The sequence below is a fragment of the Ahaetulla prasina genome, chromosome 6 (genome assembly GCF_028640845.1).
Source record: "Ahaetulla prasina isolate Xishuangbanna chromosome 6, ASM2864084v1, whole genome shotgun sequence".
NCBI lineage: Eukaryota > Metazoa > Chordata > Lepidosauria > Squamata > Colubridae > Ahaetulla > Ahaetulla prasina.
Genome location: NC_080544.1, coordinates 54,409,799 through 54,431,341, shown reverse-complemented (window position 1 = coordinate 54,431,341; position 21,543 = coordinate 54,409,799). Strand labels below are relative to the sequence as shown.

Here is a 21,543-nt window from a genome sequence, read left to right as displayed (position 1 = left end):
TCCAGGGGAAGGTATTACAAAATCTCTATTCCCACCCCACTCTGAGGCCAGCCAGAGGTGGCATTTGTTGATTCTCTGAACTACTCAAAATTTCTGCTACTGGTTCTCCAGAACCTGTCAGAACCTGCTGACTTTTACCCCTGCCGCTGGCTATAATGCACAGACTTTTAAATTGCACAGTATGTTTATTCAAAGACTGAGATGCTATTTTAATAAATATATATCAGAACATTTACCTAATATAAGTTCTTTGGAACTGTAGATATCAGTGAATTGGGCAATACTCTCCATGGCTGTAGCCATTGAATTATAAATCTTTTGACTTCTTGCTATTAATAGAAGACATCAGTTTAGTGTTGTTTGAAGGTTTATTCAGCTTTAGTGCAATAGTACTTGTATTACACTTCACTTGCATGTTAGACATATTTATATGACTGAACATATAAATCTTATGTACAATAGTTTTAAACTGGATGATTCTAAACAAATAACAAATTGAATTATTTATTAATATTGTATAACAATTATAACTTCCCATTAATTTATTGGAATGTATTAATGCCTGTGAGTTGACTTTAACACTTCTGTGTTAATGGAAATATAGTTAAATACAATACAATATAAATAAGATTGCACATATGCTACTGATTTGATATAATGAATTGATTTATTATACAGCTTCTCAGCTTATAATCATAGATATCCAAATTTGCCCATGTTTATATATGATATTGAGTGCACATTTTAATGGAATGTCTTAATTATTTTATCATTTTACTTATCTGATTCTCTTTCTCCAAAACATTTTACTTCAGGGCATGCCAAAGCTGCACTCTAGTTGGTGATTCAATGATAGCTTATATTTTCATTTAAAAATAATTTTCCTCCTTTTTTTTGTTAGGACCTAGATACAATGAGGTATTGGATAAATAAACAAATATTTATGCTGTTTTTCTTTAAAATACTTCCTTATCCTTCAGTAGTCATCCTTCTTAAAAGTTACCGTAATTATAGCTTCCACATTTGGAGAATGGTTATAGTTGAATCCATCCATTTATCCATCCATCCATCCATCCATCCATCCATCCATTCATCCATCCTAAAATATGAGTGGTGCCATAATTGGTGTATAAATTATAAAAAATTATGGTGATCAAAGAATTACCTTGCACAAGCTGGAATAATTCTTGGAAAGTGCCTAAGGGATTTAAACACATTAGGTGCTTTTGAAAAGATACAGACACGATGTGTATTAATGTATTAATTTAATGTGCAAGACAGCTGACTTCCCAATAATTCTGGGAAAGTTATGTTTTGTAGATGGGGGAGGGCTGAGGAAGCACTCAATGAGTGAGATGATAATGATGCAGTATAGAAATGCAATAAAGTGGGGCCTTCCAGTGGTCTTGGCAGGAGGGTCCAGAAGGTGAGAGTACAATTTTCCTTCCTTCTCTCCCTACTTCCTTGCCACCCTGGTGATTGGATTGCTTCATATATAATAAGCATGAGGACTAGTTGTAAATCCATTTTTTTAGGTCTGATGAACGATCACTGAAATGGTTACAAATTGATGACTAAAGGTAAAGGTTTCCCCTGTCCAGTCGTGTCTGACTAGCGGGAGGTGCTTATCTCTGTTTCCGTGGTCATGTGCGCCAAGGCATCCAGAATGCTGTTACCTTATTCAAGACTATACTTTTCATAATTTCTGGCTGAGGTTGATGGGAGCTAAAGTCCATAATACTGTTTGGGACCATTGGCTTACCTCCAGTTGAAGCTGAACCATGTCCATGCCATCAATGATTATGACCAAGAATCCAGGAAGCAATAGTTCTGAAAGTTAATCTTTTTATTTTAAAATATAATCCAGTTAGTTTAGAAAGTTTGTGATAAATAATGGTTATTTAATGGTCTGTTAAAACAGACTAGTGTTAAGTAAAATTAAGTCACTATAGTGAAATTATAGTGTTTCAAAATATAATACAAAGAGATTTGGAATTATGCTGTATTACAATTTTTAAATTTAATTTATTTGTAATCACCATTTTAATTTTTGGTTAAGCAGGTTTTGGAGTATAATTTGTTTTCTTTTTAATTCTTCAATATTCAAATTGACTAGAGTAGGGGTGTCAAATTTGATTTAATTGAGGACTGCATCAGGGTTGTGTTTGACCTTGGGGGGCTGGGGTGAGCATGGCTAGCCCGATATCACTTGGGTCGGGGGGGGGCACCTGTGGTGACCCAGGTGCTCTGCCAGCGAAAATGGGCTCCCAAGCTCCATTTTCGGCTGTGACAGCATCCTGCAACCCTCTGCCAGCAAAAATGGAGCTCAGGAGGGCTGTGGGTTGCCCTACCAGGCTCTGGTTTCAGCCATGATGGCATTCTGCAGCCCTCTGCCAGTGAAAATGGCGCTCAGGGGGCCCCCGCATGCAGCCTTCCTGAGCTCCATTTTCGCTGCAGAGGCACTGCAGGCTTGTCCTTCGCTGTTTCCAGGATGGTTCCGCAGGCCTGATCTAAGCACCCCGCAAGCTGAATCTGGACTGCAGGCCTTGAGTTTGACACACTTGGACTAGATAAAGCATTGGGTTATTCCCCACTTGTCAACCCTGCATGTCCCCAATGGCCCCCTTCCCCATTGTTGACTAAAATCACTGCACAGACAGCCCTACAGACAGCAGGCATACGAATCTCCGTAGTCCTCCCTTTGTTGCCTAACATTGTTAAGAGATTTCAGTTTTCGGACTTGGTTGCAAAGCAGCTAATTGCTGCTCAGCTGTCGAGACTTACTGCCCAGCTGATTGGGTGTGGCGGCTAAAGGGAAAGGGGAAAGAAAGCAAGGATACACTTCTCCCATCTTCTCCTGAACCACACAACCTTCAGATTTCTGGAAAATATGGTCAGAAAGCACAAACAGTGTGGCACCGCCCAGCAGCCACAACTTTGTGAATAGTAGTGTTAAGCTCCTTGAAATCTCAATTACACAGAAGTAGTGTGTCTCAGATTTCGTATGCATTCTTTAAGTTAGCACATTTGAGGTACTTCTATTGAAAAAAAGTTTGTGCTATGATGTGCTTAGACTTTAGGCTAATTGAAGATTACAAACAGAGGAGAGTTTTACCATAGTAGTATATAGATAATCCTATCAATAGGTTGTTAAGGAAAGATGCAACTAATATTCACTCATCATTTGCAGCACAACTCTTAATCTGGAGAAAATCTATAATAAACAAGCAAATAAATAAATATATAACAGTTATCATAAAAACTATATATTAATTGCAGTTAAAATAGGAACTTTATAGCCATCTTTGGTTTATCTGATAGCTTTGAAAACCAAGTAGTATTCCAGAAAAGGACCTGTGACTGAAAGAATACTGAGTCTGCTAAAGTCCAGACATGTCAGTAATTTCATATGCTCTGAGGAGTTGCTCCACCTTTATTTGGAAGTATGATACATTGTCAGGACATAAGTTGGCCTTCTACATGTATTCTCAAGCCAAGTCACGCACAGAGAACTTTATAAACAAGATAATGTTGCATTTCTTCTCCATGTGCCTTTTCCATTCCTGTCCTTAGATTGCATCTTACTTTGGTCTATGTCTGTTACTAATCAATATTAAAACACATTTATAATATAATTGTTAATATTTTAGAGATTATAGGGGACATTTCTATTATTTCTGAAACTGGATTTCACATCATTTAAATTGTAAGACTCCACCTTGATTAAGGTTTCAGAATCTTCTCTTTCCCCTCAAATAAATTTTCTTGAATCTATTCCATTTTTATAGTTTTCCACTTATTACTATAATTGAGCCCAGAATTTACATTGCTAAACAAGACAGTTATTAAGTGAGATATGGTCCATTTTACAACTTTTTTGCCACAGTTGTTAAATGAATCACAGCAGTTGTTAATCATGCAGTCGTTAAGCAAATCTGGTTTCCCCATTGACCATGTGATCACATGACCCGTTATTTGACATAACTGTCAAATATATGCCAATGCTGAGTGCCTGAATTTTGATCATGTGACCATGGGGGTACTGCACAGTTCTAAATATGAAAGCCGGTCTTAAGTCACTCTTCAATGTAGTAACTTTGAATGGTCACTAAATGAATGGTTGTACGTTGGCTGTATTCAATAAGAAAGTATAGAAATATATGAACTGTTTTTAATTGGAAAACAATCATAAAATTTTGGAAACTGCAAAATTTCTAAGTGCAATTTAAAACAGGCCATATTATTATCAAATATCCATATAGTAAAATGTATCCATTTTGGTGCCTGTCTATCTGCTTACTAATTCTTTCATTTCCTTACCTTCCAACTTTTTACCTGAGGTTTGCTGGTATGAACTTTTTGCTTAGATCCTTTCAATTTCTTCCTCAGAAACTGGTTCCTATCCACACAGACGTAGTGAATTGCCTCCAGGCACTTTCATTCTGCAGGTAATGAATGTGTTCAGAAACGATATTATGGATATAAGAGCATGTGTAGAAGGATTTAATCCATCTGACTTCTCTCTAATATACTGGTATGTGCCTAAAAAAGGTTTTATTCTTAGTGCTTTATTAGCCTGATGATTTTCTTGATGATTGATTTATACCAGATTCATTCCAATGTTCCCAGCTATAATATATCTGAAGTGAAAAATCACGTGATGCAGATGAGGTCAGTAGCTGTTGTTGACAGATACGTGGGTGAATGTTCTGACTGAATATCACAGTCAGTGTCCAGAGAGGAGCTTCTGCTGCTCTCTGATCATTTGATAGAACAGAATGAGATTTGACAAATGTTTCTTTGTGTAAAGAATGTTTAGGTTACTGCTCATTTGCAGCAGTTAAATTCTCTAGAAGATTTGTGGTTTTATACGAAGTAAACATAAGACATTAGTTTAGTTTAGTTTAGTTTTATTAAATTTTTATACCGCCCTTCTCCCGAAGGACTCAGGGCGGTGTACAGCCAAAATAAAATACAGAGTATATACAATTAAAAGAAATTAAAAGAAACTATTAATAAATGGCCGATAATTTAAAAATTTAAAAAATTTACAAATGTTTAAAATCTCTAAAACCCCAATTTAAAATCACTATTTATGCCAGTCCTGCTTGAATAAATAAGTATGTTTTTAGCTCACGACGGAAGGTCCGAAGATCAGGAACTTGACGTAAGCCAGGGGGGAGTTCGTTCCAGAGCGTCGGTGCTCCCACAGAGAAGGCCCTACCCCTGGGAGCCGCCAGCCGACATTGTTTGGCGGACGGCACCCTGAGAAGGCCCTCTCTGTGAGAGCGTACGGGTCGATGGGAGGCATACGGTAACAGCAGGCGGTCTCGTAAGTACCCGGGTCCTAAGCCATGGAGCGCTTTAAAGGTGGTAACCAGGATCTTGAAGCGCACCGAAGACCACAGGAAGCCAGTGCAAACTACGGAGCAGAGGTGTTACGTGGGAGCCTCGAGCGGCTCCCATTACCACTCGCGCAGCTGCATTCTGGACTAACTGCAGCCTCCGGGTGCACCTCAAGGGCAGCCCCATGTAGAGAGCATTGCAATAATCCAGCCGAGACGTAACCAGAGCGTGAGTGACCGTGCATAAGGCATCCCGGTCAAGGAAGGGACGCAACTGGCGAACCAAGCGAACTTGGTAAAAAGCCCTCCTGGTGACGGCTGCCAGATGTTCCTCAAAGGACAGCCGGCCATCCAGGAGGACGCCCAAGTTGCGAACCACCTCCTTTGGGGCCACTAACTCGCCCCCAACAGTCAGCTGCGGATGCAGCTGACTGTACCGGGGTGCCGGAATCCACAGCCACTCCGTCTTGGAGGGATTGAGCTTGAGTCTGTTTCTCCCCATCCAGACCCGTACGGCTTCCAGGCACCGGGACAGCACTTCGACCGCTTCGTTGGGGTGGTCCGGGGTGGAAAAGTACAGCTGAGTGTCATCAGCGTACAGATGATAACTCACCCCGAACCCACTGATGACCTCACCCAGCGGCTTCATGTAGATGTTGAACAGGGTAGGCGAGAGAATCGACCCCTGGGGTACCCCACAAGTGAGGCCCCTCGAGGACGACCTCTGCCCCCCTGTCAACACCGACTGCGACCGGTCAGAGAGATAGGAGGAGAACCACCGATAAACGGTGCCTCCCACTCCCAATCCCTCCAACCGGCGCAGCAGGATACCATGGTCGATGGTATCAAAAGCCGCTGAAAGATCTAATAGGACCAAGGCAGAGGAACAGCCCCTGTCCCTGGCCCTCCAGAGGTCATCCACCAACGCGACCAAAGCCGTCTCCGTGCTATAACCGGGCCGGAAGCCGGACTGGAACGGGTCTAGATAGACAGCTTCCTCCAGGTGCCGGGGAAGCCGCCATGCCACCACCCTCTCTACACCCTTCGCAAAGAAGCGAAGGTTGGAGACTGGACGATAATTTCCCAAAATAGCTGGGTCCAGGGAAGGCTTCTTCAGGAGAGGTCTCACCACCGCCTCCTTCAAGGCGGCGGGGAAAACCCCTTCAGCTAAAGAAGCATTTATAATCCCCTGGAACCAGCCTCGTGTCACTTCCTGAGCAGCCAGTACTAACCAGGAAGGACACGGGTCCAGTAAACACGTGGTCGCATGCAACCTCCCCAGCAACCTGTCCACGTCCTCGGGAGCCACAGAATCAAACTCATCCCAAATAACCTCAACAAGACGAGTCTCTGTCACCTCAGCTGAATCATCGCAATCATGGTCCAAACCATCACGAAGCTGAACGATTTTATCGTATAGATAACCGTTAAACTCCTCGGCTCGACCCTGCAAGGGGTCATCCCGCCCCTCTTGTTGAAGGAGGGAACGGGTCACCCGAAACAGGGCGGCCGGGCGGTTATCTGCCGGCGCAATGAGGGTGGAAACGTAGGAGCGTTTCGCCTCCCTCATTGCCACTAGGTAAGTCCTGGTAAAGGACCTCACTAGTGTCCGATCAGCCTCGGACCTGCTGGACCTCCAAACACTCTCTAGGCGTCTTCTCCGGCGTTTCATCTCTCTCAGCTCCCCGGAGAACCAGGGAGCCAATTGAGATCTGCGCCGGGTCAGAGGCCGCAAAGGCACGACACGGTCCAAAGCCCCAGCCGCGCCCGATCCCAAGCCGCACCTAGTTCTACAGTCGTGCCGTGGGTAAGATCCTCAGGAAACGGCCCAAGCTCCGTCAGAAACCTCTCCGGGTCCATCAGGCGCCTGGGACGGAACCAACGCATCGGCTCCGTCTCCCTGCGGTGGTGAGCAGCGGTTCGAAAGTCTAGGCGAAGGAGAAATGATCCGACCATGACAATGGTTCTTTCACTATATCTCCTAATTCCAGATCATTAACCCACTGACCAGAGATAAAAATCAAGTCTAGCGTGCCTCCCCCGATGTGTGTAGGGCCATCAGTTACTTGAATCAGGTCCAAGGCCGTCATGGAGGCCTGGAACTCCTGAACCACTGTTGATGACAAGCCGGCCGATGGCAAGTTGAAATCTCCCAAGACCAAAAGTCTGGGGATCTCAACCGCCACGCCAGCAAGCACCTCCAGTAGCTCAGGTAGGGCTGTAGTCACGCAGCAAGGAGCCAGGTACGTGATCAACAACCCCATCTGATTACGATGGCCCCACTTCACAAGGAGGGATTCACAGCCAGCTATCTGAGGAACAGTGGACTCCCTTGGCTCCAGACTCTCTCTAATCACAACCGCCACCCCGCCACCCCTACCCTGGGCCCTCGGCTGATGGAATGCACAGAAACCCGGCGGGCACAGTTCTACCAGGGGTACACCCCCTTCTGTGCCCAACCAGGTCTCTGTAATGCCCATAAGGTCCGCGGACTCCCCCTGAATCAGATCGCAAATCAGGGGAGCCTTATTAACCACGGACCGGGCATTGCAGAGCATCAGCCGTAGGCCCGAGCTCTGAGGATCTTGACCATCCGGGGAACGAGTAGGGACTGGGGGGCCGGAGCACGTGATCGCCTTTAAACATCGACCACGTGCTCCCAAAGAACGATACGGCCCCCTGCCTCCGCCATATCTGCCCCTCCCACTTACCGTACAGATGGAATGATATTCTCTGCTCTGTTCAAACCCCTCCCCTCCTGTCTTCGGACCAGCTAAAATAATGTCGTGAGCGCGCGCTAGGACTGGACATACCCTCCCCGACGGGTTTCCCCCATCACCCGCCCTTGCCCTCCCCCCCTTTAAAAATTCCCTATTTAAAAATCCCCAAAGGCTCTTCCTCGACGCATGCCACCTCTGTGGGTCCCAAAACCCGTCATTGAGGCCGGCCCTTGGTAGTGCAGAGGGCCATTCCTGCGAGGCGGGGGCACCTCGCAGGCAGAGGAGTTCATGTGCGGAGTATCGCATGTTGAAAAGTAGAGACAGCGAGAAAGTCATTTCCTCATGATGGACAAGGCAAGAATAGCTGGTCCAACCAATGGGAGGCCCCTTTGTCCGATGGAAAGTCAAAGTCAAAAATAGGCCAACACCCATATGGCAAGAAGGTGAGAGGCGCCATCGTCCCCAACCATCGCTGGCACTGTCAATTCCCGGAAAGGGAAACCCCCGACAGCTCTTACAAAACCGGGTGGAATCCCCTCCCCCACCTCTTCAGACAAGGCGGGGGGAGTTCAAAACCCGTCGAAGCAACAATGACCCAGCAAGGAGCATAGTATATGGGATCGAGAGGGGCGCCGTTCTCAAAGCTCACCCCCCCCGCGGCCTTATGTCCATGCCGCGGTCTCGTCCAAACTTCCGACACCGATGATGAGGGTGGGCGTAGATGTAAACTCAGCAGACCAGGCGCCGATAGACAAACGCGGGCGGGGGCCGTGTCCTTCCACCCGTCGCCCTCAACCGCCCGCGCCATGGCCGCCACCATCTGCAGACTCCCAACAGGCCCGGTCTTCGTGTCCACCACCTCCGCGGACACAAACCTCAGCAGCCCAAACATCCGGGCTGCTGGGAAGATGGAACCGTCCGGTGCCAAGGGCGCCAGTATGTCCAAGACGTCCGAATCAGGAAGCAGCAGGTCGCCAGCAGGCCACAGGCGGAAGACAGCCGCCCGCTATTTTCACGGGCCGCTGTTTTCCGGGCGAAAAACAGGCGAAAAACAGCCGTCCGACCACAGACCGCCTGCAGCAGGCCGTTCGCAGCAGGCCGCGCGCCAAACGGAAGGGCCGCTCGCCGCTCGCCGCATCGCCCCCCCCCTGCCCGTTCTCAGCAGCCGCTAACCCGAGAGGGTCCAGAAACCCCTCCTACGGCTGCTGGGGTGACAATCCAGCGGGTCAGGGGGTATAGGCGGCTCGGCGAGTCTCAGGAAGCCTCCATTCTCAGGTAAAATGTCCCTCGCTGTCTCCCGACTCAGCCGCGAGCCTCCATTCCCCACGCATGCGCAGAGCCTCAGATAGCTCTGATGATCTTTAAATTTTTAAAGATCCTTATATCGGTGAATCTGGTTCTGTAAGCTTTACAATGTGTATCCTAACCATACAAGGAAAAGCATAGGAGTAATAACTTAGTTAAGATAGAGACATGAAGAAAAGTTTTGAAGATGCAATAAAAATACTTTCATTTCCAGAGGGCAATGTGGATTTTGACACAAACAAAGAATTTGCTACAATTGGATTTTTAGAGTAATATAATTGATTATAAATTGAAGGTAAATAATAATATAAATTATTATATATTATTAGTAAATAATAATATAAATATAAATAATATAAATTGAAGGTCTGGGACTTCATTCTGGGGCTTGTGTGGTATCCCCCACGCTTTTAGTACTTTGGGTTTTCAGTCTCCATGCCTTGGAGATTGGGTCTTGGGGGACGGGTTTTGAATTTTATGGTCTCTTTAGTGACCATGGATTTATTTCAGGTAATTTCAGCTCTAATGCACATAGATGAGCATGCACTGATCATGCTTTTTCAGAGCAGATGGCATGTACCGGTAATTTGAGGAAGTCACCATCAGTTTTGCCATGTTTGGGAAGTGATAATAGCATAAGTTCCACCATCTTTGAATTATATCCATATCCAACCTGACTTCTTTGGATGGTACAATTAGATTTGGGAAGTAAGTGCCTCTCTGAGAAAAACTGAGATGATTTCAGCCTTGAAAGAGACCATTTCTCAATCCACTAAACAATTTCTTCCCTTTTGCAGAAAAAAATCAGGGAAACAGCTGTAAATCTTAGAAGAAGATTATCTGAATCCCTTCCAATCAGGTTTTAGATCTGACACATAACAGAAAAAAATTGATTACTCTAGAGCAGGGGTATCAAGCTCGCAGCCTGCGGGCCAGATGCGTCAGGCACTGGCCACGCCAACCTCCGGTTTAGCGAAGGGGAAAAAAGTTGTGATATGTCATGTGACGGCAATATGTCATCGCGAGTTTGACACCCCTGCTCTGGAAGATAACCTCTGCAGTACCTGCATGGGAGCACTGTATCTCTTTTCATTCTATTAGTTCTTTTGGCAGTGTTTCACCCCACTGAGCATAGTACTGTTTCTTTTTGAACTGCCTCTATTCTTGCATGAGTACGTGCTTCAACGTAGTCTTACGGGAAAAGTGGTTGAGTTAATTTGTCATGGATAGGATTGAGACTCTGACTCTGAAGAAGCTGCTCCAGACAAACCAGTAAAATATCAGCCTCTGAAGACACCAAGCCAGGAATCATCTGAAGATGATCAATCACAGGCACCATCGGAAGGAAGGAACAGCCAGATGATATTGTACAACCTCTAAACCAGGGGTGAAATGCTCCCAGTTCGGACCAGCTCGCACGATCCGGTAGCGATGGCAGCTGCTGATTCGGAGGACCGGTAGCAAAAATCCCTGGCCCCGCCCCCTGCCTCTGCTGAGCCACACCATCAGCAGAGGGTTTTTTTTTACTTTAAAAAAAATCAATCAGAATCAATTGCTCAGCTAATCTATTTCCTCAGGGATCAACTAATGCTGGCTGGCTTTGCTGGCTGAGGAACTCTGGGATTTGAAGTCCACAATAAAATAAAATAATAAAATAAAATAAAATAAAATAAAATAAAATAATAATAAAATATTTGTGCAGCTTTCTGAGATTTGGTGTGTTTCTGTAGTGTTTCACTCTAACTACAGAAACACACAAAATCTCAGAAAGCTGTATGTGGCATTTTGTGTGTGTGTGTGTGTGTGTGTCAGTTGTATGTGTAAAGTGTGAAAATTGGTTTTTGAGCTTTTTGTGGCTGTGTGAAGTGTGAAGTGCAGTTGCTTTTATGTTGTGTGTGAGTCAGTTGTGTTGTGTTGTGTTGTGTGTGTGTGTAAAGTGTAAAAGTTGGTTTTTGGTACCTCTTATTGTTTTTTATATTTTGTTTATTATTTTTGTTATTTATTCTTATTGGCCACGCCCACCCAGTCATCTGACACCAAGCCATGTCCACCAATTAAGCCACATCCACAGAACCGGTAGGGAAAATTTTTAGATTTCACCCCTGCTCTAAACCCTTGGACTTGGCAAGTAGAATGGAGCACAGAGCAAAGTCGCTCAATTACGCTCCTTGCAAAATAAGGTAGTAACTCTCTTAATTAAAGACAGCTGGCTACAGCCTGATCCATGTTTGGAAATCACAGTCTGGTTTTTTTCTCTGGTGTGTCATTCCTGTGAATCCTGCTTGTGCAACTCTTGATTTTGAACTGGCTGACAAACCTCAGTTCGCTGTCCAAACTTTGTACTGGATTTTGACTATTCTCCTGCATGCTCCTGTTGAAAACAGAATCATCTAGGTAAGCTTTTTTTTCAAGATGCTGTTGATTTACTTCCCTAGTCTGCTGTTATTTGCTCAATACTGAGTAAATTGTAAATTTTTCACCTAGCGACTAATGTGCGTATGAGTTTGAAACTGAAACAGGACAAAATGGTTGCTTCGGTGTGCAATTCCACTAACATCATTCCTTTCTCTCCTATTTCATATAAATTTGAAAACTGAGAGAAGCCATCCATTATTTTGGAATGAGATACTATTTGTATGTTGATATTCAACTGTGGATTAATACTCCAGCCTGAGCTAGAGAAGCTGTGGATGTTCTGATTCAGCGGTGGAGGCTGTGAAATGGAAGGTGTGAAACAAGCTCAGATTAAATCTGAACAGAATCGTGGTACTGCTCATCCAGAAACTTCTGGATTGCCAAAAAACACTGGTCCCAATGATGAGATTGCACATCCTGTAATGGAGCAAGTCTTTGAATTACGAGTTATCAGAATCCATGCCTCTTAGAACATCAGGTGACAGTTGTGACTGGGATAGCCTTTGCCTAGCTAAGACTGGTCTGCCAGTTATGACATGATCAGAAACTCATGCTCTCATCACAGTGTGGCTTGATTATGTCAATCCGCTCTATGTGGGGCTACTTTTGAAAACAACTTAGAAACTACAGCTGGTACAAAATTCCCACAGCCAAACTATTGATAAATGACATTTAATACTGCAGCGTAACTTTTATTCTGTGGTCACTGGTAGATTTCTAGGCCCCAATGCGAACTGCTGGTTATTAACCCTTTATACACTGTTCTGGACTATATTGAAGGGCACCTTTTTTTCCCCTGGTCTAGTCTTGTACTGGACTCTCAGTGAGTAGGTGAGAGGAGGGTCCGTGGACTAGGAGGCTACACTTCCCTGTGGTAGCAATATGCTTTAAACTTTGTAGCCACTAAGGCAGTGCCTTTCCCTCTCATAGCTAACATTTCACAAGGTTAAGAAAACAATTTATTCTTGATGACTTATGAGCTTCATTAGAACTGCTGCTGTTTTTTGCTTTATGTATTTCTAATGTTTTGGGGAGGTTAGCTTACTCCGTTTGGGTAGGAACTTTGTGATGTTTTATTATATAAGTTAGTTTAATTTTATTTCAATGGATTTTGGTAATATTACAAATATAAAAATATTGTTAATAAATCAATGTAGAGATATATTTGTTGCATCTGCACTTTTAAAAGCATCTGTACTAGTAGCTGACCTTCTGATATATTTTTTTCTGGCTGAGAAATAAGTACTTTTTTATTGAGGACCATAAAAAAGTCTTACCAAGTGAAGTGCTACAGATTAACAAACATATTTCCTATTCCTTTGCTCACATTAAAGAATTTTAATGTTTTAAAGAATTTTAATGTTATTTATGCCTGTACATTGAGAGCCTTGCATAAAGTATCAAATTAATGTCTACAGTAAATTAACATCTCATGAATACAGGAATAATTTTCAGTTATTTCATGTTTAGAACTATATCACAGCAATACAAGAGCAAACAATAGATTTAAACTTTATGTTAACTGCTTCAAACTTGATTGCAGAAAATATGACTTCAGTAACAGAGTTATTAACGCTTGGAACACACTACCAGACTCTGTGGTATCTACTCAAAATCCCCAAAGCTTTAATCAAAAACTGTCTACTGTTGACCTCACCCCATTCCTAAGAGGTCTTTAAGGGGCGTGCATAAGAGCACAAGCGTGCCTACCGTTCCTGTCCTACTGTTTCCTTTCATTATATCCAATTTATATAGTTATTTCATACTTATACTCATATATATGCTTATATACTATATAGTTACTTCATGCTTACGCTTATTATATTGTTGTGACAAAATAAATAAATAAATAAATAAATAAAATAAAAAGTATTGAAAGTCTATATTTGAGTTAATTTGTTCTTAAGCTATCAGTGGCTCAGTGGCTACAGCCCTGTAGATTTAATATATCAGCTATTCAGAAACAAATTATTTCCTTTTTGCATCTGTTTTCTGTGAATAGTTTGTATTCCAGGTTATTTATATCCTGTATTTGCCAAATACATGATGTAATCTTCTAACTTGTAGTTTCATTATTAGTTGCAAGTGGTCTTATGTTTCAGGCATGGTATGAATGAAATATAGATTTTATGCATTGAAAAGTTGTCAGTAGTGATTTTGTATTTACTTCTAAAATCAATGTCTAAATTGTCCCAGAGCTATTAGATCACTGATAAATTTGCGGCACCTAAAGTTTTTGTGTGTAAATCCAGGATAACAATTTTAAATCCAGTCCTGTACAATGATAGTAATGTTGTTGTATATTGTGCCTTCTGTACAGTAGGCTAAACTGATTGGTAACACTACTGCTTCTTGGGAAGTGCTTGGATTGACAGTCACAGCTTCATAATGATGACAGACAGAAATCTGCTGTGTCTGCAAGTTTATGACACCCAACAATTTTTATTTTGAAAACCATTCAGAGAGCATAGCCAAATATTCACTTCTTGGATTAGTCAAGATCCGAGGAAATTAGTATTTAATAATAACTTGTTGATAGACACATAGAGTTATTATTACATCATTTAGATTTGCTTCTGGAAGTCTTTCAGTTTTTGCTCTTTGACTGCATGTGCTTCTTTTGTATACGAATTATCTACATTGATCCTATAATATCATTTTTGATGTTATATATAATGCTTCATATATTTCATTTTCAGACTTTTAAAAATGAAACTTAATTATTTTGATTCGCTCATTTATAGAATGAAGGTAAGTGTATCTAAAAAATCTTCAATTTTAATTTTTTTTGAAGGGGATTAATTTAATATGTGAAGGCAACACTGAATATCAAATTTGCAGTTGACACCAAATGGATAGAATAGTATATGCTGTATCTTTAAAAATAAATATAAAATTCAGAAATCTTCATAAATAAAAGAAACAGCCTGGAAACTATAGAAGGAGATTCAATAAATAATATTCATCAGGTAAGAATAAGAGTTAAATGCTGTAAATTTAGGATGAAGAATAGTAGGCTTGGCAATAATAGATATGTAGTTAATGAAAATAAACCAATTGTAAAGGAAGGGTGCATAATAAAAGTTTACAATAATTTCCAAATCTCAAGCAACAATAGTTCCATTCTATTTCCAACAATTACAGAGAATGCTTCAAGTATTGTATTCCTTTGTGGACACCATTGTTTTAAGAAGCATCCAGTGTGATATTGTAATTAAAGTGATGAACAATGGGGAGATTCCAGGTTAGATCTGTCTTCAGCTATGGAAACCGAATTCAGCCTACCTTACTTTCTTTCCTGAGCTGGTGATTTATTTATATGTGTTATAATAAATCAAAGGTAATATAAACTTACCAGAAAATCATAAATCTGTTTATGGAAAAGAGTAGTCATAATCTTGGCTGAATTGGGTTGGATAGATATTTAAATTTTATAATACTGTCTACACATTATTTCAGGTACTCTGTCTGTTACTTTAGTAATGGTGGAATAGCACTTTTAATATAACCATTTATATAAAAGAAGATAAATTGAGAACATGTAAAAATCTTGTTCCTCATATAAGATACGTACTTAAAAACTGATTTTGTAATACAGATTTGTGCCAAAAGGTAGCACTGATGTCTTCTATTGGCAAACTCAGAATCTAACATATTACTCCACACTTACTTACTGATGATCAGAGGCCAAATAACAATGCAAATTCAAAAATAAGAGCAGGCAAAAAATATGGAATGATACAAAAAAAATTAAGGAATTTATGACCTTTAATCATTGTTCATAGTAAAAACAACCTTGGAAAGGATGTTTTTTGGTCCATAAAGCACTTCCAACTGTCGTAAAATGTATCACCCTGATCATGTAACTATGTTTCAGGAGCTTCCCAATCTGCTCATACTTATGATTGATTGCCAAGTGCCTCGTGGTCATGTGATCACCATTTGCAAACTTCTCTGCTGGTTTTCCCATAAAGTCAATGGGGAAACCATCAGTGAAAGTTGCAAGTAGAGGGGACAGAAGGGAGTGCCCTGTCCAGCCATATGTGGGAATCCTTCAGCTGGCTCCAGGGCTCAGCAGTATGCAACTTACCTTTCCATTTTTATGCAGCTTCTTTTTTCCTTTTAATTTGTTTGCAAAATTTTATTAGAGTTTCAGAAGAATTTAAAATACAAAAGAACACAAAAAAAATTGGAAGGAAAAAAGTGGAGGGGGCAGGGGAAAGGAAAATTGGGGATACAGATAAAAAGGGCAAAAAGCTGTAGAAAAGAGTAACTTCTAACTTTCTTGGTACAAACATAAACATAAACATAAGATGCAATGACCCTTTGAACTAGAGTAAACCATAACACATGGCACTTCTGTAACCGTAAACAGTTCTTGTACCCAACCAATTGGAAGCATAGCCTTCCTACACTTTATGTCATTAGTCAACTGAATGCTATTCTCCGATTCCTTGCCATTTGAAAATTTTTCCAAAGTTCTAAGACTAAAGTCTTTTAAGCAATAGCTGTTGATAGCTATTAGTAGCCATAAATGTTCTAAAAGAAGTTAATTGTCCTTACTCCATGTAATATTGTTCCCTCTTGATCATTCTCTAGTTTGCTAAATTGGGTCCATGGGTCTCAAACTTGATTGTGTCACATGATGTACCATGACATTATGAAGTTTTTTGCCTTTGTGGAGCAGGGGTGGCATGGCCTGCTCGTTACACATCCAGCCTGCAGGCCGCCAATTTGACATGCCTGCATTATACCGTGTATTTTAATAATACTTAGTATTTTTCTCATTTGTTTCTTCCAGTCTGATACTTTCATGTGATACAATCACAAATGTATGATTGCTATTTAGTGATAGTGTTGAGCCAGATTTGAATATTTTTTGAATTTTGTTTTGGGTTTCAAAATTATGAGCATAAGTTTGCTTCCTTTTACCTTACCCTTGAATATTTTTTTCTCTTAATATTGGGATTCAACATCTACTGTATATCTCTTAGTGCACCTGTTAACTGATCTCCCAGACTTGGTACCTAATGTAAAATGATTTGTTATAAATAGAAGTGTTCACATACTAGCTCGTATCCTAGTCTTGAGCCTAAATATAAAGGTCAAGTTGTCTGGATAAGTGTCGGTAAATCAAAAAGTATTTCACTGGATGTTCATACTAGTTTTGTAGCATTCCTATATTTTTCTTGTAGTTGGTATGCATTGTACCAACAACCAATGAATTACCATTTTAAGTCTAATTGGTGTTTATTATCTAAAATGTAAAATATCATGAGAATACCTTTGTGTCCAAAACATTTCTCATATTGAAGGTTATATCTTCTCTGGTGTGCTGCTTAGAGAGTCCAAGAAGTGGGTTTAATCTCGTCTGATTGGCCAAAGACTGAGTTAAAATTTGCATAGATACGCCTCCTTCCCCCTTGGAGCTCCAGTTTATTAACTCAGTCGGCCAAGAGAGACTATTTCTTCATTCCACTGCTTGGACTTTCTAATTAGCTTAATTTAGACTAGTTTTCTTGCAATTTTATTTTCTGACATTTAAGTTTGTGGACTACAGTTTGTGGATGATGTTTCAGGTGATTTTCGCTCCTGCACCGCACCGCACCTGAACCGCGGGGATTCCAGCGGCAGCTCTTTCCTCATTTCATCAGAGGCTTGCCACTAAGAAGATCGGAAGGCTTCGTTTACTGAGTTATTGCAGCCAAACTGACATGAGAAGCCGTGGTGTCGGTCTTCATTGGTTTTTTTGATCAAGTGGCTGCCGTTGTTTATTTAGCCTCAGAACGCAAGGATTCCATCGGCCCAGCGCATGGTAAATCTACCTGCCTTTATTCAAATCGGCTGTCTCTGAGGCACATGTGGGGCTTTGGTGTCAGCCCAGCGCCATTTTATCCCAGTCAGATTTTACCCAGCCATTTCTGAGGTGCGCAGGGGGTGTTCTCTCCGCACAGCACCATTTTGTTTTCCTGAACTTTCAATCCAGCCATTTTTGCCAGGTGTGTCAGGCCATGGTATTGGCCCAGCGTTAAAACTTTTTGTTTGAGCCAGCTAAAATTCCGGAGCAGTTCCTATGACCCGTGGTTTTGGCCCATTTGAAGGGCTCCTATCTCCCTACCGCTGCTTCTGAATAGGAGGACCTGTGGTTGCAGCCAGCGACAGTTACCACACACTTTTATCTTTTAACGCTGGTTTTGGTGCGCAAAGGGTCATGGTGTCGGCTCTGCGCTTTCACTAGGCCTCTCTTATTCTATTGGCCTGGTGCTTCAAATCCGTGGTGCCAGTTCTGCGCCCCTTTTCTGCTGGGTGACAAGATTTAAGGCAGCGAGCGTGCATTTAAGCTGTGGTTTTGGCTTAGGGCCGGTTTTCTTCCTCAGGGGCTGCAGGCCTTGCAGGGACTTATTTCGCTTAACGAGCCATGGTGTCAGCTTGGCGTTTTTATTCACCCTGTAGGAGTGAGGTTTACATTACCATTTTCACCCTTGAGCTTAAAGAGCCATGGTGCCGGCCCTGCGCCTTGAATTCTGATCAGGGTCCGTGGTGTCAGATTCCTTGTTCCCTGGCTGAGCAGTGACAGTTGGGCGTTAAACATTGTGGTCAAATAGCCGCCATTTTGCGCTGTCACTCTGTCACCCTTGGTCATTTGGTCTAATTACCTCACCTAGAAGTGGACAATTTTTTTGCTTTCTATTGACTATAGTCACCGTACAGATCAGGACATACCACATTTCTGCTGTCAGTCATTGTAACTTCAAATAGTGCCCTTGAGATCCAAAATGGCTTCTCGCAGTCTTTCTTCTTCTCGCACATCATCTCGTGCATCGGTATCCTCATCGCACAGATCTGGCAGATCTATTTTCAGAAGGGCTCATTATAGACAGTAATTATCCGCGCCGACCTCCTCGTCTGCTGCATCTGAAAAAGGTGCCCAAAGGCGCCAGCGTGAGAAACAATTTACCGTAGCCTAAAAATGGGCATCGCAGGTCGAGCTTTCTGCATCCACTGAAGACAACAGGTCTCACGTTGTGTCTGTCGATCCTGGGCTGAATAACCAGCAGCCATGGCCACAACTTGGCTGGTTTCCCAATGCTTCACCAGCACACCAGACTTCTGCACCGGTTCCTGAAGCGGGATCACTACAATCTTGTAGATCTTCCTGTACTTCGGCGACTTACACTCCCACCGTGGCCAGGCTCCGCCCGGAGGAGGCAGAAGGTTGCTCCCTGTCCCAAGAGATGTCTATATTAATTATATAAACAATTGCCAGAAGCATTGAATCTGCTCTTGCTCAGCGAGGCATTGTTGGCCCCCCACAGGTGGCTCCTACTTCTTTGAGGCCCAATCCACCTTCCGGCCCAGTGAATAGAGAGGATAGGTCCCGGTCTCGCTCTCATTTGCCTTCGCAATATTCGGAGGAGTCATATGTCTATGATGAGATAACAGACTACAATTTATCTGATGATGAGCGGGTCGTTTCTGAAAGGCCATCCACCACAGGTCTGTTCCGTCATGACCTTTTTCATTCTTTATTATACAAGGCTAAGTCTACTGCCAACATGGGGGCACTCATCGGACAACAGGAAGGTTCTGCAGATCCTCCTGATCCCACCGCTCTCTTATTCACCGAACTGGTCACCGAACAGGAGGCAATTACCTCACCTCGGCTCTTTATGGACGTTATCCAATGCCAATGGAACCAACTGGGCTCTATCACAGCCCCCAGGCACATGATCGCAAAATGTTCATGTTCACTGTAGAACATGAGCTCGAGGAGCTGTTGAAACTGCCTACCATGAACACTCCACTAGTTAGTCTAGCTTCCCATAATATCCTCCCGATTCCATGGAAAGGTTGAGAGCTGAGAATCGTAGGGCTAAGCTTGCTGCCCACAAGACAATCAGGCTGCCTCATGGGCGATTCGATCGGCCACAGCAGCATTCTTTTTTGCTAGGACCTCACTCATCTGGCTTTGCCAGATGCAGTCAAGAGTGCCACCAGATGATATCCATTTAAATCAGGACATCAATAAATTAACTGCTGCTGTGGAATATTCGGTGGATGCCACAGTTACATCCACTAAGTTCGCCTCCAGAGCCCTAGCGTTGAATGTCACATCCCAGCGCCTTTTATGGTTGAGGCATTGGCAAACTGACATGAAGTCCAAATGGCAGCTAGCAGCAGTATCCTTCAAAGGAGGCTCTCTTTTTGGGGAAGCCTTAGATCCCGTTCTAGTAGAATACAAGGATTAAAAGAAGGTTCTCCCACAGGCATATCGGCGATCAGACAGGCGGTCTACATTTTCCTTCCATAGGCAGGGGTTTCAGCACCCGGGTTATCAAAAGTCATTCAACCCCTCTGCAGACCGACCTTTTGACAGGTAGCCCTTTCGAGATCACTTTTGACAGTCACAGTCCAGATGCCTCTTTCTTGGGGCTGGCCGCAGGCCTTACCATCATCCCAAGTGACTGCTCCGATGAAAGCCCCATCGGCACTCACCTCTCCCTATTCCTCCCCACCTGGCAAAGAACTACCACCAATGCCTGGGCCTTACAAACTATTTCCCTCGGCCTTATCTTAGAGTTCTCTTCTGAGCCTCCCAGATGTTTCATTCAGTGCTTGGTGCCCAGAGATGCCACCAAAAGGTCTCTGATGGAAGCCGAAATCCAGCACCTGCTAACCATTCAGGCTATCAAACCGGTACCCCTTCATCATCAGGGGTTCAGCTTCTATTCAGTCCTTTTTCTGGTTCAAAAAAAGTCGGGAGGCAGCAGAGCCATCCTCGATCTGAAGAGGCTCAATGTGCACATAAAATACAGAAGATTCAAGATGCACTCCCTGTACACTATTCTGGGCTGCATTCGGCAGGGGGATCTTCTGACATCAATTGATCTGTGGGAGGCCTATCTCCACGTGCCCATCAGACTATCGCACAGGAGATACCTTCGATTCTGTAATGCGGGGGCCCACTTTCAGTACCAGGCACTCCCCTTCGGCCTGTCCTCTGCCCTGAGGACATCACGAAACTTTTTGATGTGGTGGCCGCCCACTTGCAAGCACAGCCCATCCATCTGTTGTGCTATCTAGATGACATATTGATCATGTTGTCGCATTAACACACACTTCTGGACCTTCAACTCATGATCAGGACCCTACAAGACCACGAGTTCACCGTGAATTGGGAGAAAAGTCACCTTGCTCCCTCCACCTCCCTGGTCCATCTGGGAGCATGAATCAACAACAAGACCTGCTTTGTATTCCTTTCCAAGGAGTGTCTAGCCAGCATCCGTGCCACGGTGAGACAGGTCACCTCCTGTCCAAGAGTTCCCCAGGTACTATTATCTCAACTGCTCGGCAAAATGATACCTTGTCTAGTGATTGTACCTTGGGCGAGGCTTCACTTTTGCCCCCTTCAGTGGCTCCTTGTACCCAGCCAGAAGGTCGGCCTCAGCAATGCCTCTTCACGCATCAGAGTGCCTCCGAAGGTACGCATATCACTGGGCTGGTGGAGAAGGGGATCACCAGCCATGGAGAAGGGGAGCTCCTTCCAGGAACACCTCCCATCTCACCCTAACCATGAATGCCAGCCTCTTCGGTTGGGGTGCCCATTTTCAATCCCAAATCACCCAAGGCTGTTGGTCTCTGACGGATCTGCACAACAACGTAAATTGGATGGAGCTGCGAGCGATCCATCTGGTGCTACGACACTTCAAACACCACCTATCAGCCCACCATGTATTGGTGCTGACAGACAACATCAC

The 21,543-nt window shown here is 43.2% G+C and overlaps 1 protein-coding gene across 3 annotated transcripts in view; it reads left to right on the top strand.

The window, feature by feature from the left end:
- Positions 1 to 21,543, top strand: part of RBM20 (RNA binding motif protein 20) — a 103,403-nt gene that overhangs the window by 29,910 nt on the left and 51,950 nt on the right. Inside the window, exon 1 of one of the 3 annotated variants that reach the window (XM_058188796.1) lies at positions 11,359 to 11,764. The exons of the other annotated variants lie outside the window; for them this stretch is intronic. Within the exon in view, the coding sequence (XP_058044779.1) occupies positions 11,736 to 11,764 (29 nt within the window). The 5' untranslated portion in view covers positions 11,359 to 11,735. Of the gene's footprint in view, positions 1 to 11,358; positions 11,765 to 21,543 lie in introns of those variants that run through there. 3 annotated transcript variants of the gene reach the window in all.